We start from the raw sequence: 16214 nt of genomic DNA on the forward strand, positions 1-16214 counted from the left end.
TAACCACAAATAACTTTAAAATGTACAAAGGGGTAAAGCACTTGTTGCGTATAAAGCATGAGGCTTCATCGCTGAAGGGGAACTGATGCGCTCAGTCAGCATCACACAACACAAACGCTCAGGGGACCGAGAAAGTCCTGTGTGTGTGTGTGTGTGTGTGTGTGTGTGTCATCACAGGAAACAAATAAATTACTGATTTAATTACTAATGCAGTGTGATATTTACATGTGTAACCTTGCTGTTCACATCAGATTCTAATATATGTTAAATGGGTTAGTTCTTGTGATTATAACATTTCTCAAATGTTTTGGGTTACATAATCTATGGCTGTATCAACAGGTTATTGCTACTACGACTAAAGCGTGAAACAGAGCCTGTTATTATTTTCAACTGGTACGGGATGTAATGTTTGCAAAATAAAATTATCAATGTGTATAAGCTACTTAACATTATTTAGTATAAAATAACCGAGCTAAGCGCTCAGTGTGCTAAACCCATGCTTGAAAAAAATTTAAATTGAGAGAAAAGACCATGATTTCCATTTTAGACAACATTTTATGGTTTGCTTTTGTCTCTAATGATGACACTACACGGCACTGAACGGGCTGCAGAACCAGGTTAACTTACTCCCTGAGGTCATTAGAGCGCCCCCACCTGTTACCTGAAAAAGGTGTAGCTTCTAATAATCATCAGCCGTGCTTCGCCTAAATCAATTTAAGCGTCTTTAAAAAAAAAAAAGATTTTGTCATTTTGAGTGGATTCTGGAAGTTCCGAATTATTAAAGCATTGTGGGGGAAATACTGAAGGATTTCCTAATACTACTGAATATTTAATAAAACATTGCAAGAATGATTGACCATTCCCACCAAGAAAACAAAAAATGTATAAAATATCTTGATTTTGTTTTTGCGGCGATTGTTGCTTGATCACTGATGCAGGTGCATATTTATGTAGGCTACTCGAATCTTCCTTGTTTCCCTAAATGTCTAAAACCAGGGAACCTGTCAGGATCTCTACAAACTATGTCTTTATCACTATTATTAAATTACTAAAAAGATAAGCGAGACTCGCTTTCAAAAAATACAACATAATTATATAAATATGAAGCAATATTTTTTCAGTATTAGGCTACTGTTTCAAAAAGTTAAAACCTAATGTTGATCCGTATATCTCTAATATGAGTTTGGTTTGGGTTGGTTTTTGGTTCTCATTCATAGAAATAATGTTTTGTTGTAAATCTATTCAAATCAACAGGTTTATGTGAGGATTGGGATGGGGTTAGCAATAGTATCACCTCGGAATAAAGACTATCTGAGATCTGAATATAGCCTAGTGAAAGCAACATGCTATACGTGTTTTATAGTTTTAAGGAATGGGCGTTTAGATTTGTGGAGTATACGATTGCCAATATACCTTTGGGCAAAAGGAGAGTGGGAGAGAAGAAGCAGAGCACCAGAGCTGTCTATAAAATTGTTGTTGCGCATCCATCAGGTACAGTATGTCCACGTCCAGAGGAGCTTCTGCTGACTCGGTTGGGTGGGTGATACAAAATGGGCTACTATGCGAAAAGCAAATTGTACGATTTGGCAAAATAAGCACGAGCAGATCAAATACACTGTCCTAATGAAAAAGAGGAGACATGGGGAAATGTATACAGGGTGTGCGTGGTAGTAAGAACGGAGGAGAGAGGGGGCTGCTATAGCTGGTGGAGGCGCTGGGTATGACATGTGACAAGGGGAAATATGAAGGACTTTGACAGGTCTTAAACGGTCTGGCGCCAAGGCCTCAGTCTACTGCCTAAATATAGCAGGAGAGATGATGCAGAGAGATGATGAAAAGATGAAAAGAAGGAGCAACCATGTAAAAGCTGAAAAAAAGAGCAACGGTCATTTAATGATCAGCCCTAGAGGCTCATCTGGTTTCATATATGTGAAAGGTATTGCAAAGGTTTGCGTTATCTTTTTGCAGGAACATATTAATTTCCTTAGAACCTGGAAACACAATTAGACACATTGTCTTACAGCGGACACCGTCTCAAGGACACAAAAGCTGACAGAAGCAGATCATGCATAAAAGTTTGGCACCAGGCTATTTTTAACTAATGAAATGTGCTCTGGTCGAAGCTGATGCACATATACACTTCTCTACATCCCCTGACAAACTTTTAACGATGTTTTTTCATCATCACAATTATTCGGAATACAAGTGGTCATTGGTTTTCCGACGCCTCGTTGTTTTGCCAGTAAACAGTGGCAGTGCTCTGAAAAGTTTTCCAGCATGAACGCTTTTTAAATCATGTGTGATAAGAGCTCAGCGCATGATTACATTCTTGTCGGTTTAGATGTGTACAGCAGGAAAAATAAATCTGGCGTAATTGCAGAGACTTTGTTGATGTGATTACTTCCTTAAGTATATACATAGAAAACCATTCCCAGTCACATGTGTGGTTAATCTCTTCCCAATCCAAATCACTCTCTGTCGAAGTTTTAGCCCAGAGATCAAATACGACTATTGATTAGTCCAGTTTTAACAACGTGCTGCAGGTAACACTTTACATGCAAAAATATGTATATTTTTCATAAACGATCTTTAATATCTACATCAAATGCACTAGATAGACCTGTTGAATAAAAGTGGAAACGGTATTTTCAGTGTCAGGAAAAAAGTGTAATCACTAAACCAGGAAGTAGGTACATTGATCATAAATTGGCAGTTTCTCCTCTAGAATGTGATGACGTTCGTATAATTAATTACATTTTATTTAAAGTTAACACTTAATATTCTAAATGACTATAAAACTGAGAGTTTTGTGCTTATTTTACTCTCATCAGACATTTGAGATCATGTATTTTAGCATGGCTCTTAATTTTAGCTTGAAATAGCCTAATGGAGATTTTACATCAGGAGACACTACTTACTTTCTTGTTTGTCATTTCGTTTGGCTATATTTAAATATACTTCATCATAAAAGCAGAAAAACGTTTTATTGTTATATTGTCATACAATAAATTTGGAACATGTTTCGTTCGTAATAGTATTGATTTATTTTCATTCTGTATCATGTTTATTTGGTAGGCTATTATTTTGACGACTTTTAAAAGAAAACCGTATCCTATTTAAATAATTAACATACCTGTCTGGTAAAGGCGTGCATATCCCATATTTTAGTGTCAGTTTCAATAAATCCCGCTTTAGCTCTGTGTGTGTTCACTCGTGGCTTCGGCAACAAGTGTCTGCCTACTTTGTCTCTGCTTTCTCCGTTTACGGCGCGGATTTAGCTATTCTTGTGCAATGTTATGGTGTGAATGTGTAATTTAACTTGTCAACAGACAGTCATGAATTTGCCAAACATATTATGCTTGATTAATATTTAATGTTCAATTCGAAAACGCGCAATAAAATTATTTTTACAAAGACCGTTTAGCTGTTTTAATGACATTATGACATAATGCGCTCTAGTAATGAGACCTATGCTCTCTAAACCATTTTATGTCCAATTCAGTAAATATAACAAATCGTGCAACTAAAAAAGCCTATATTAAACGTACTCGCTGCCTTTTAAAAAGAACAGCTGCAAACGAATCAAGTTTCTGGCCAGCTGTTGACAAAAAAAATGTTTTACTTTGTAACTTTTCAGTAGTATTTTATAAGCAACATTTAATCACTCTATCAGGTCCTCTCTGGCACAGTAAGGGTTAAACATACAGCCTGTCATCATGTTCTGCTGATTTGTATCGAAGTGTAAAAGTGACAACATTCCGCAGCCGGTTGAATCCATCCGCACAAAAACATAGATTGGACATTGATGCGTTTTGGAAATATTGGAACTATTCAGTGCGACATCTGATCGAAAAGTATACACTGAAATACTAACCTATAATGATCACAAGTCATTTGGAGACAAAGAAGGCAAGCGCAAGCCAAAACTTTGGCGTAAATGCTAAAAGGATTGGAGTGCACTGTTAGAGGATTTTGGAGTAAATATGAACTGACAAGAGACGGTTCTTACTGCTGTACGTCAGCCGACTGGCGCCAAGCGGCTATCTAACAAACCCAATCCAAGTAAATCTAGAGTCCACGAGTGGATTTCTTAAAGGTATAGACTACACTTATGGCACGACCCACTGCTAAAGCTACAGGTCGAAAATAGATGGTGAACATTTAGTGGCGTGGCACTTAAACCTAAATGCATTGAGATGTAGCCTATGTTATTTTTCCGAGAATAGAACGGAACATATAGCTACTTTTATCCGCTCACCTTAACATTCAGCGTTAGGATCAATAAAATACATTTAAATTCATGAATGCAATACCTTTACATTCCCTTAACAGTTGTCTTTGTATATTGCGACATAAATGGAATAAATAAAAAAGTAATATTAAAAGTTAACCGCAGATGCCTGTTAAGAGTTAACAGTTAAGAGTAATTCAGCACTCACCAAAATTATCTTTACATTGGTCTTTAGATTCCATCAACTCTCTTCCTCTTTCTTCAGTAGGTGTAGCGCCTGGCTGTGCGCTTTGAATGGCCCGGGGCAGAATTTGAAGTACCAATGTCTCATTATTGGCTGCTGTTCCTCACATGAAGTCTGTCGCGACACACGCAGGAAGCACGGAAATAGTTATTCACACAGTGAAACGTTGAATTCAATTCATACGCACAACAAGGTCCTTTGGCTATGAGTGCAGTGCTGTATTATGAACCAAATACTCGTACGCGTCACTTTGACATGTACAACGAAACAATAAACGTCATTTGGTGTGTTGCTGATATTTTTATTGACTATTACGAATAGTTGTCCTCAATTTATAATGTTTGAAAATGTGCTACCAATGAAAAGCACATAACATTTTGCGCTAATTAATCATAACAATATGCACTTTTTGTTCATTTACACGTCAATAATCTTAATTCCTAGTTTTCAGTGTATCGGAGAGTGAGTTTGTTCCTCGAACAAGGAGGCATCGTAATTATAAAGCGTAAGCCGACCGAGGTGCAGCCACCACCGGCTAAGCACTGAGAGCTGACCCGGTGCTTGGCTTGGAGACGGGGGTGGGATTTCCCGATCTTTTCTGTCATTGGTTAATATTTTATTCTGTTGACATGTTTTCTTACTGCTAATGCTTCCGACACCTTCTTGTCCACCCCCTCTCCTTGAGCCTGGCCGGAGCTGTCAAAACCACGCCTATGGAGGCCCACAATTGGTCCAGAAAGCGTAAAATCAGCAATCAAGGGGGCTTGGTTCATTAGTGCTGGGATCAGAGCAGGAAGGGGATGTGAGATAGTTACAGTTGTACAGTGGACAGGGCAAGATCTAACCATTTCAACTCCGTGTCTGCGTAGAATGACTGTGCTTGAATGGACATCCGCATCGAAAGAGTAATCTTTTTATGAGAGCAACTGTTGGAGAACAGGAATCCCCAAATCTTCCTTCAAAGCGTCGTTGCGCTCACTTTGACTGATATTATTACAGGGACTTCGTGGAAACTAGCAGCTACGGGAGTTAAAGTGGAAGATCCTTACCACTGTCTTTGCTCGCCTTTTCGCGATTCACATTTTGCCGAATTTGCCTTGCTGCGCTTTTATTCCTCGTAGTGAGACAATCTATCGTCTGGATACGCGCTGCGTTTGCCAGAGAACACCACTAAATATATTTTTTTCACTACGATTGTTGGATGCACCGATGAGAGATCCAGTTTTTACAGGGACTGCGATGGCTTACCACCCTTTCCACGCTCACCGGCCGACCGACTTTCCCATGTCAGCTTTTCTCGCGGCCGCGCAGCCCTCCTTCTTCCCGGCGCTGACACTCACAAAGCCGATCCCGGACCATACCCTCGCCGGAGCCGCGGAGGCTGGGCTCCATCCGGCTCTGAGTCACCATCATCAGGCAGCTCATCTTCGCAGCCTTAAGAGCCTGGAGCCAGAGGAAGAGGTTGAAGACGATCCAAAAGTCACACTGGAAGCGAAGGATCTATGGGACCAGTTCCACAAATTTGGAACAGAAATGGTTATTACGAAATCTGGCAGGTGAGTTCATGGTTGCTCTATTTTTAGTCTGTTGTTTCAGTGTTAATACGAGGGAATGCTATGATGCACTCAGCGTTTCACATATACTCCACAATAAATTCGCCGTCTGTTGCACGGACGTTTCTGTCGACGGCTGTGTAGTACAGCAGGCCCAGTACATTCATTACTAAATCTGTCTTTTTCACATCGCTATCGTAAGCCATATCCCCTTTACTTCCCTATTAATGTCTTGCGCCCTGAACTGGCTGACCTAATTATTGTCAAAGAGACTGTAGAAATGAATGTCTTACTGTCAGAGCATGTGTATCTGAACGATTAATCTGCTCATTTGACTTATGAAAACGAAATGGTGAAAGTACAAGCGATGCGTATTCTATGGCTAGCAAAAGGAAAATAGCTGAGGGTTTTTGTTGCTTATATCAATATCAATACCAACAAATATTGACTTTCAAGGCACGTTGTGGCACAGTTAAATCGTGCTTTCATTTATTTCGTAAAGAGAAATGTTTCTCTTGGTCTGCTTATGTACTGAGGTGACAATAAACTATTTTATGTAAATAACCTGCCACTTTCATGGAAGATTTAAGTCTTGCGGCGAGCTAAATTATCTGCAGCCAAGTGAAATGTTAATATTTGTTGAACATGTATTTTTAGTGCGGTTGTTTTATTTCATAAATCTAGCTAAGGTAAACAGAACGTTTAAATATTAGTTGGTTGTGTTGTTAAAACGTTAAACTTGCATATGCCCACATTTGCGAAGAAAAAAGATTTTGATTTATGGACGTTTCCTTTTTTTTACAGGAGAATGTTTCCACCTTTTAAAGTCCGCATCAATGGACTCGATAAAAAAGCCAAGTATATTCTATTAATGGATATTGTGGCTGCCGACGACTGCCGCTACAAGTTCCACAACTCTCGCTGGATGGTCGCGGGGAAGGCCGACCCGGAGATGCCAAAGCGAATGTATATACATCCGGATAGCCCAGCTACTGGGGAACAATGGATGGCTAAGCCAGTTGCTTTTCATAAACTGAAGCTAACCAATAACATTTCGGACAAACACGGATTTGTAAGTAACCCATTTTTTTTTTTAAATAACCCGTTTTGTGTGTTGCATGTAGGCCTGCTGTAATTGCGTGTTGCTGTGTAATATATAAATATAAATGTACTGCCATCTGTGGGCTGTAATGCTTACGCTCGTAATGATTGGGCATGCTTACAATTTCGCTGTTTATTCCTGGGCGAAGAGAATTATGGATGTTCTAAAATATATATTTTAGCTTACTTAATTTCTTCGGCCCATGTACAATTCTTTGCTGTCGCTACATTAATTTCTTTCTTTGTTTCGGCAAGCTTATAAACTAGATATGAGGTATTAAGTCATAATTGTATTCGTTATGAATAATGATGACATTGATAGCTTGGTTATGTTGTAAATGCTTCATCCTGAGTTTTTTTTCTTGGCTACTCTTACTTCTATTGTTTATGATAGGCGCAGAGCGCTATAACTTTTATGAGGGGGTGGAAGTGACAAAAAATTAGGTCAAAGGAACCGGAGAGACCTTGAATCACGCTACAGTAAATGAGTTTACAAATAGCAACAGTGAAATTGTAATTTGGGCTGTTTTGAGTAAGCGCAGCAACAAACTACATAGGTAGAGCGACCTGTGCAGTCTCTGATAGTTCAATGAACAATGTTGAGACGGATGCAACTATGCTGACCAATACTCTATATGTGAGCATGCAGTCAAATATAGTGTGTGGCCTGCTCCCTTACGCGACTTGCAAACAAATCGACTGGAAACAAATGAAACATTTACATGCATGGCACAACCATTTGACATTTGTACAGTCAAACAGAAAATATATACATATATTTTTGTGTTGATCGTCACATTTTGTTGTTGTAAGGCTTCCTTAAACTGTACAATTAATAAACTCTTATTTAATTTGTGTTATAATGATAGCACCACCAAATAACTCATGTTGCATGTTCGCGTGACTGTTTTCTGTCTACCTGCCACTGGCACAGGCCTGTTGTTATGTGATTTAACCCAAGAACAATATTTCCACTATTACTACATATATTATGCGGTATTTATTGTCTAAAACGATTTGAAAGACTAATGACTTGAATGGATAATTATTTTGACAAGCACTAATGTTTTCCATTCCTCTTCCTCTCCTTCTCATTAGACCATTCTGAATTCAATGCATAAATACCAGCCCAGGTTCCATATTGTGAGAGCCAACGATATTCTGAAGCTTCCGTACAGCACTTTCAGGACATATGTTTTTCCTGAGACCGATTTTATTGCTGTCACAGCTTATCAAAACGACAAGGTATGTAGGCTACAAATATTTTAATGAATTAAGGCAACCGTGCTGTGGACCTTATATGTGCACTATATAATGTACAACTTTACAATGTTCGCATTTTTGCTTTTGTTCTGCATGCTCTGCATTTGATCGGATTTATAGCTTATGCTCACTTAACAAGAGGAGTAGTATTTATAGAAGTAGTAGGCTAGGCCTATTTTGAATATGTGGATGCAAAAGTGTATCTCTAAAGCATTTCACATTCCTCGTGTCCAGTGCTACTCATGTTAATTGTAGTCTGTGTCCGAGGGGCCTAGTGAGCTTGTCGGTATCGTAAAGTTTATGACATAGAGTCACAATCGATTAGCAGGCACTTAAGCTCGCCGGTTTGTCCGGGAGCTACACACTCTGAGGCTCAGCAATCAAAGCGTGTCAGTTGCTAAACGCAAAAAGCAGGCCATCTAGCTTAGCAATCTATGAACTTTAAGGCCATGGTTTCTCCTGAATTTATAGCCTACAGCGTCCAAATCACTTGGGCACAACGAAAATCGTTCTGTTACATCGCTCTGTATTTTCAGGGAACTTGTAAAAACGGGCAATGATTCAAACCACACTATTAATTATTGATAGCAGGTCGGCGTCACTCCTCTAGTTCGCCTCTCTTGTTCTCTCTGTTGTGCTGTAGAGAATACCAATTTGACAAATGGAAAATGTTTACTCGTGGAATTTTCTCAGGGGGGTCGTGATTTGATCTTTTTCATTAAACATTTTTAATAATTAAATTATCACGCTAAAGTAGTCTGTGTAGCGTGTTTAACGGTGTTGGGCTAATAACTGATGATCACACCACTTATAAGGGCTTTGCTTTTTATGCATTTAAATCTGAATATTTTACTTGAAGATTATGCATTCGTGCTGCATAACATTGATAACAATACCACTACTACGATGAATAACATTTTAATACTAATAGACTGCTGCTGTATAACTGTTTTAACAATATACAAACAAATTACGAATAATATAATATACGCATCCTTTTTTTTTTTGCTTTGCATTCAGATAACACAGCTGAAGATTGACCATAACCCCTTTGCCAAAGGCTTCAGAGACACAGGGAATGGAAGAAGGGAAAAAAGGTAGGTTTTGAAAACGTTATAGTTCACATGCATTACGCAATGAAAAATGGCCAAAGAGACTGGATTCAAAGCCTCGCAAAATGTTTAGATTTCAACGATTTTATTTATTATTTATTTTACTGTGTGTCGTGGGTCAACTTAGGTCATATTTCCTTTTTTCACTTTTTAATTTTTTTTAAGGAAACAACTGACCCTTCCATCATTACGCATGTATGAGGATCAATGTAAAGTGGACCGTGATGGCGCGGACTCTGATGCTTCCTCAAGCGAACCTACAACCGGCAGAGATGCTGGTCATTCACCTGGACCGGTTTCCAGCCCACTTAGATTTAACCGGAGCAGCAGAGGTAGGTCTAAATCTATGAATAAATGATATAGCTATGCTTCACGATCAATGAGAGGAAACATGCCTAAGTGTCATATCATTTACAAGCCGCTGTATTATGCCTTTAGCGTTTTTCAAGACTACTTTAATAATTGACAAAGTAATTTTAATAAAGCGTTTATCATGAAACAAATGTGCTGATAAAATCAATTCCTCAAACAAGGTATAAGATGAATCAGACTGGAGCAACACATAAGGCCTAGATTATAGCCTTGAATTACATTGTTATATTCACATTAGCTACGCCTGGATGTAGAAAACCGAACATTCAAAGCTAGTCCGTTTTTTAAAATGGGATCATTATTTATATTTTATCGCAATTATTTTCAGTTGTTATCATAGTTAGCCTACCACATATTATTTTAGCAATACATAGTATTATAAAGTAGCCTAGTATAAAATGTCGTCAGCTTGTCAAACGTTATGAAATTTACGATTGGAATTAGGCGACTCTAAAACGGTATTTGAACAAATTATAGCTATGTAAGTAGGCCACTGTATCCATTTTTGTTTTGTTTTGAACGTGGATAAAAAAAAATATTTTGTTGTCCCACCACAGACGAGAAAACATGCACTGACAGTGAGCACGAATTGGACCAACAAGACGAGCTGTGTGGTGGCTCCAACAGTCCTGGGCCAGAGCCTCCATCTCCATTCAGGTCGAAATGTGAGGACCGGGACCGGGACCGGGACCGGGACCGGGACCGGGAGAGGGAGAGGGAGAGGGAGAGGGAGAGGCCTGTTTTGGAGAAGAAAGACGATTATCCGGACTCCGGAAAATCAAGCGATTCCATATTTAGCATAAGAAACTTGGAGAAAGACAAACTAGAGAACAGGCAGAGGAAAGACACAGACTTGTCAAAGAAGGACACGGAAAACTGTGGTCTTAGCGGCAGTAAAGACAGCTTCTCTCCTCTAATGGTACAGACAGAGAGTCCTTCACATTTTGGGGCAGGGCACCTTCAGAGTTTGGCGTTTTCCGGCCTACACAGTCAACAGTTCTTTAACCCACTAAACACCGGACAACCTCTATTATTCCACCCCGGACAATTTGCAATGGCACCTGGAGCGTTTTCAGCCATGAGCATGGGACATCTATTGGCTTCAGTATCAGGAGCTAGTGGCCTGGAGAATGTAAGCCTGTCGGCCCAGGGAACTGGGAGCACCCCGAGTCCTTTCCCCTTTCATCTGTCTCAACACATGCTTGCCTCTCAGGTAAGGGAACTCTCGCCATTCAAATTTAAATCTAGGCCTATGCCATCATACGCCCTGTCTGGTTATGGAAGCACGTGAATAAAAACAGGCTATAGGTTACATCTAGCGATATACTTTTTGCAGAGATGCTTTTGATTTTGCTTGTATGTAAATCGCAATGGCTTTTTTGCATTACTTAGAAATATAAATATATAAACTGATTACAAAACTTTAGCTATTGAATAAAGTCAGATGTAGATTTAAAAATATCTCAAAGTGTTCTTGCAAACGCGTATTATTTCTTGAAAAAAAATGATTCGTGATAATAGTGACGTATTTTCGTTACATCTTTGTGTTTTTCAGTTGTCACAATCAGCAATAATTTACTGTTGCGTTTGTTTCTATGCGCCCTAAAAGTCAATAAATACGCCTGCCATTGAAATCGATGGACTGCGAACAGGTGGCACTAGTTAATCTGCGCAAATACTGGCTCTCTGAAAATTCGCCATGTAGCAGATCCTCACCTTTCAAACGGTTGCATGTTCGATGTGCTAAAAGTCGCTAACTAATGTCTCTTATTACAGGGCATTCCGATGCCAACCTTCGGTGGACTTTTTCCGTACCCCTACACCTACATGGCCGCGGCAGCTGCAGCGGCCTCCGCCCTTCCCGCGAACAGCAACACGGCCTCCTCGCTCTCAAGAAACCCGTTCTTGAGCAGCTCCACTCGCCCTCGACTGCGATTCAACCCTTACCAGCTCCCCGTGTCGATCCCTCAAAGCACAAACCTGCTCACCACCGGATTGCCAAGCGGCCTAAACCCCTCATCCGAATCGTCTAAATGCGGTAGCAGGGAATCGAGTCCTGTGCCTGATCACAAATCGGGGGCGAGTAAGAGAAACGGCTCACCTAAAACAACAATGAAGGAATCCATCAATGAACTTCAGAACATTCAGAGACTAGTGAGCGGCCTAGAGAGTCAGCGGGAGACTTCCTCACCTAGGGATTCGCCCAAGTGATCAAGCATCTCCAAACCTATCCAGGGCATGACTTGAATTGCCAGAGGATTTTATTAAGTGGTTCTCTGAGAGAAATTTCATTACGTACTGTTTTTGCGCATGGATGACTTGAGTGGAAAAAAGCAAACAGCAGTCAACAAGTAACAATTAATAAAAGAAAACGTTGGACTCGGTGCTCTTGATGGGAAAGATCTGCGTAGGAAGCGCTGCGAAGACAATCTATGGTGTAGCCTAATTGACTCTTTATAGAACATGCTGACAAGACCACACCACAGCAATCTATTTAAAAAAAAAGAAAAGAAAGAAAAAAAGGAATTTACAAATAAAATACTTTTTTTGCGTAACGTCAGTAGGACCACTGCTGGTTGCAATAGCGAAATGGTGATTCACATAAAACCTGTAGACTGAAAACATCCAAGCTACATCCAAAAAGGAAAATAAAAATAAAAAGGATATTTCAAAAGGGATTGACATGACAGTTGGACCGTTAGTTAGGTTAAATCCGACAGACAGTTGTACCTGAAATATTTAATGTAATTATTAATAAAAGAAACCTAATTCTGTAAATAAGCTACAAGGACCTAAGAATATGCAAATTGGTATTAATTTATTCAAAGCTGTACATTTGCGTGTACATAATATTTAGAGTTTAACTCATTGCATTTTTTTCTTTTTTCATTTTTCTCTATGGTTGTTGTAAATGAAAGCTATAGCGTTTGTTGTTTGGAGACAGAAGGTGTTCCTATCTGTGATGCGTTGCTGTTTAATCTGCCTGTGACACATAATGAAAGCGAGTGCCATCATTGCATTGTAGCAGTCGCTGTAAAAACACTTATCACGCTGCGGGACTCACAAGCTTTGGGAAGCCTCAGGTTAATGTACTCCAACAGAAGAGACCCACATTCCTCTTCTTGAGCTGAGTTTATATAAAGAAATATATGAACGTGTCCCGCTGGCTGTCCGGATTTTTCTGTTGTTGTTGTTGTTGTTGTAGGATTCTTTCACAATTTCAATAAAAAAAATCAACGTGTTTAAATATGCGTTATCTCAATTACAAGTTGCACACTTACTAATGACATATAATAAATGATTAGCTTAAGCGGAGTTACAACAGGTCACTGAAAATGTTTTTAGAACAACGACAAAATGATATAAAATACAATTCCTATGAAGAAGAAGAAGAAGAAGAGGGAAAAAATGCAATATTTGGATAACTGCAACGGCCAGTTTGTTTTAAATAGCAGCAAAATAGGTAAGCCACACCCTCACTATTTGTGATTACTGGTCACATGTAATAATAATAAACGTCATGTTTTGTAAGAAATAATATGTGGAAAATATTACGTAGAAATAGCCTACTTACAAATTCATCATGGTTTTTAAAGGGGTTTTCGAAAATGTAGCATAGCAGCCTATAGCCAAAGCAAAAGCTACTGCGCCCTCTGTCGTAGACTCATGTTCCGGATTATTTTACCCCTCATCAACATCAGTGTGATTTTAAGATAACGACCGCTACAACAGTAGCCTAGTTGTTTTATTAGGCCTTTATAGGTACCTGCAAACAATTTTGGTTGAGGTTTTTGTTTATTATTATTATTATTATTATTATTATTATTATTATTATAATAACATGAAAAAGAGTAGGCTATAGGCTACTATTGTTGTATAACAATAGGCCTACAACTGCAACACAGCCTACAGACCTAAAATATTACGATAGCATATTAAGAGCAATAGTAACACAATGCTATATTGCAGGCTACAATAATAATAAAAAATAATAATATATATGTGTGTGTGTGTGTGTAAAAAAATAATAATAAACTAAAAGTAGCCTAAATGTTAGGACCACATATTGCGAAACCAGAGCTTTGCGCAGTTAGCCAAACTATTTTTGTAGACAAAACGCAAACGCATTTTTGTGATATATTTATTATATGTAAATCCATAACAATGTGAAATGACAGTGTTAGCGTTTGTTTATTTTCTGTCAGATGATGACCCATAAAAAAGTGCTGAAGTGGCTTACTGTTGCTATGGTTACCTCCTCCGCGAACGCGGCTTATGTCGGGTCAATAAAAAAAAATGCACTGACAACTTACTACTTACAATCTAATTTATAAAGGCTAATCTAACTAATAATAATAATAATAATAATAATAATAGACTAATCATAATAATAGATAATATTAATAAATATACTACATCATTGTACAAAGACCAGAGGTCTAAATTTGAATCTTTTATCGTTTCCAGTGTTTCCTGCGGAGTACAATGCAATCTATTGTGTTGTTTTAAGCCTATTTATAGTCGTAGAACTGTATGATGACAATGTACGAGTATTTATAGACAAAGCTTGACTCGGAAGCAGAATTCCCTCGACTCTCCCCACCTCCTTTCCTTCATTCTCTTTCAGCGACCCAGATATGTTGTGCGCTTTTTGGCACCGACCATTAATGGTCCGAGCGCGCCCAGAACGTAGTCTAGGCTGTCGAGCCGTAATGAGTTGATAAGCTGCACAGCAGAGTAGAAATATTAGGGGGAAACTACTCTCATGTTATAGTGAAAGGGTTAAGTGCTGCGGATAGGAGGTTAGGGAGGATGAGAGTTTGGACGCCCAGCCACTTTGGCAGGAGACAGCCCTTTGTCCAGCAACCGGCGCCTGTCGCCTGCCTGCCGGCCATGCAGCTTCCCCTCACCCGCGTACAAAGGGACAGATCCCGAGAGTTACAGCTCCTAATTAGAGATCCCCCCCTTGTTTCTCTTCTTTTCTTTCTCTTGCTATAACCACAAGCCCTCGTTTTCATTAAGGGGCCATTGTTAAACGCTGTTATATTCAATTAACAGACCGAACAACGCAAGCTAACTCTTTGTCAAAACTAATCAGTCAATGACCAATCAATAGACTGCCATGACAAGCAATTACGGTTCTGGTACACGACAAAAACCAGCCAAGTGTTTACATATTTAACTTTAAGTCACCCAAATCTGAAAGTGAGAAGGACCGAATCTTAAGCACGCAGGATGAAAGTGACATTAAGCGTAGAAGCAAATTACTAGTTTCTTTTATATTAAGGGAAAAAACAGACAAAAGGACCATTGACAACGTCGGGTTTCTCACAGTCGTCTGGGTGAGTTTTTATCTGATCTGCAGAAGCTGAAACTGAACACTGAGAAGCTTGAAAATCTATGAAGGCACTGAGGGGTTGAAATGATTTGTTGCTGATATCATTCAATTCTACGAGCCCCAGAAATACAATGTAAAAAACAAAAAACAAAAAATAGCAAGAAAGACCCTTCATGCTTATTGCTATTTAAAATAATAACAGTACTGCATATTTTTTTTTAGCTCACATGCACTTTATCAATCTCTACTGGTTCATGTGAATTTTTTGAAGAACATACAGTCTGTCACACTTTTTCTTTTTTTACACAGGTTTATGTTAATGTATTTATATACTAATATTTGACAGTCAAAACATTTAAAATGATATAATAAATGTATATAAATAAAATTGATATACAGTATGACAAAAATAAAGGTGAGCAAACATGTCATATAACATTGATTTTAAACACACAGTTCAGAATGTTCTTAAATTAGAATATGTGTTGTAAATGTAAAAATTCCAGTGTCATATTTTTGACACGTGTTAGGGTAAACAAGTGAACAAAATAAAACCACACTGGGATACATTCAGGCAATGACCAACTACACAATGAATGTGCATTTCAACTTAAAGGAAAAGTATTTTCATAAATGTCACGCATATTTTAAATATTTAAATTTGTACAGTTTATGAAGTACAGCATTTGCTAGCCAAAACAATGGTTCAATATTTCTTTTACATTTGTTGCTGGATTGTTTCACTTTCAACGAAAAGCCTGTAATATGCTGTTTAATGATGACATCTTACCCCGTATAGAGTGACAACACTATCTGTCTGTATGTTCAATGAAATGTACCTTTTTGTTTTCTAGGCGATAACAGTGAAAATGTAAACAAGCATTACTGTAGCCAAGACAAGAAGAAAGAGACTTTCAAAAAAATTAATTACCCTGATAAAATATTCAATGCAGTAAAAATGTGACAGCTAACACCGGTCCTGACAAGCTATAAAGTTTTA

The 16214-nt window shown here is 38.5% G+C and overlaps 1 protein-coding gene across 1 annotated transcript; it reads left to right on the forward strand.

The window, feature by feature from the left end:
- Positions 1 to 5256: 5256 nt before the first annotated feature.
- Positions 5257 to 12538, forward strand: LOC107548568 (T-box transcription factor TBX2b-like). Its single transcript, XM_016229292.1, has 7 exons — positions 5257 to 6031; positions 6833 to 7100; positions 8228 to 8374; positions 9413 to 9489; positions 9670 to 9836; positions 10434 to 11089; positions 11653 to 12538. The coding sequence occupies exons 1-7, from the start codon at positions 5685 to 5687 to the stop codon at positions 12085 to 12087; spliced, it is 2097 nt and encodes a 698-aa protein (XP_016084778.1). The 5' UTR covers positions 5257 to 5684; the 3' UTR covers positions 12088 to 12538.
- Positions 12539 to 16214: the final 3676 nt, after the last annotated feature.

Source organism: Sinocyclocheilus grahami, unplaced genomic scaffold (genome assembly GCF_001515645.1).
Source record: "Sinocyclocheilus grahami isolate Dianchi unplaced genomic scaffold, SAMN03320097.WGS_v1.1 scaffold350.1, whole genome shotgun sequence".
Lineage (NCBI taxonomy): Eukaryota > Metazoa > Chordata > Actinopteri > Cypriniformes > Cyprinidae > Sinocyclocheilus > Sinocyclocheilus grahami.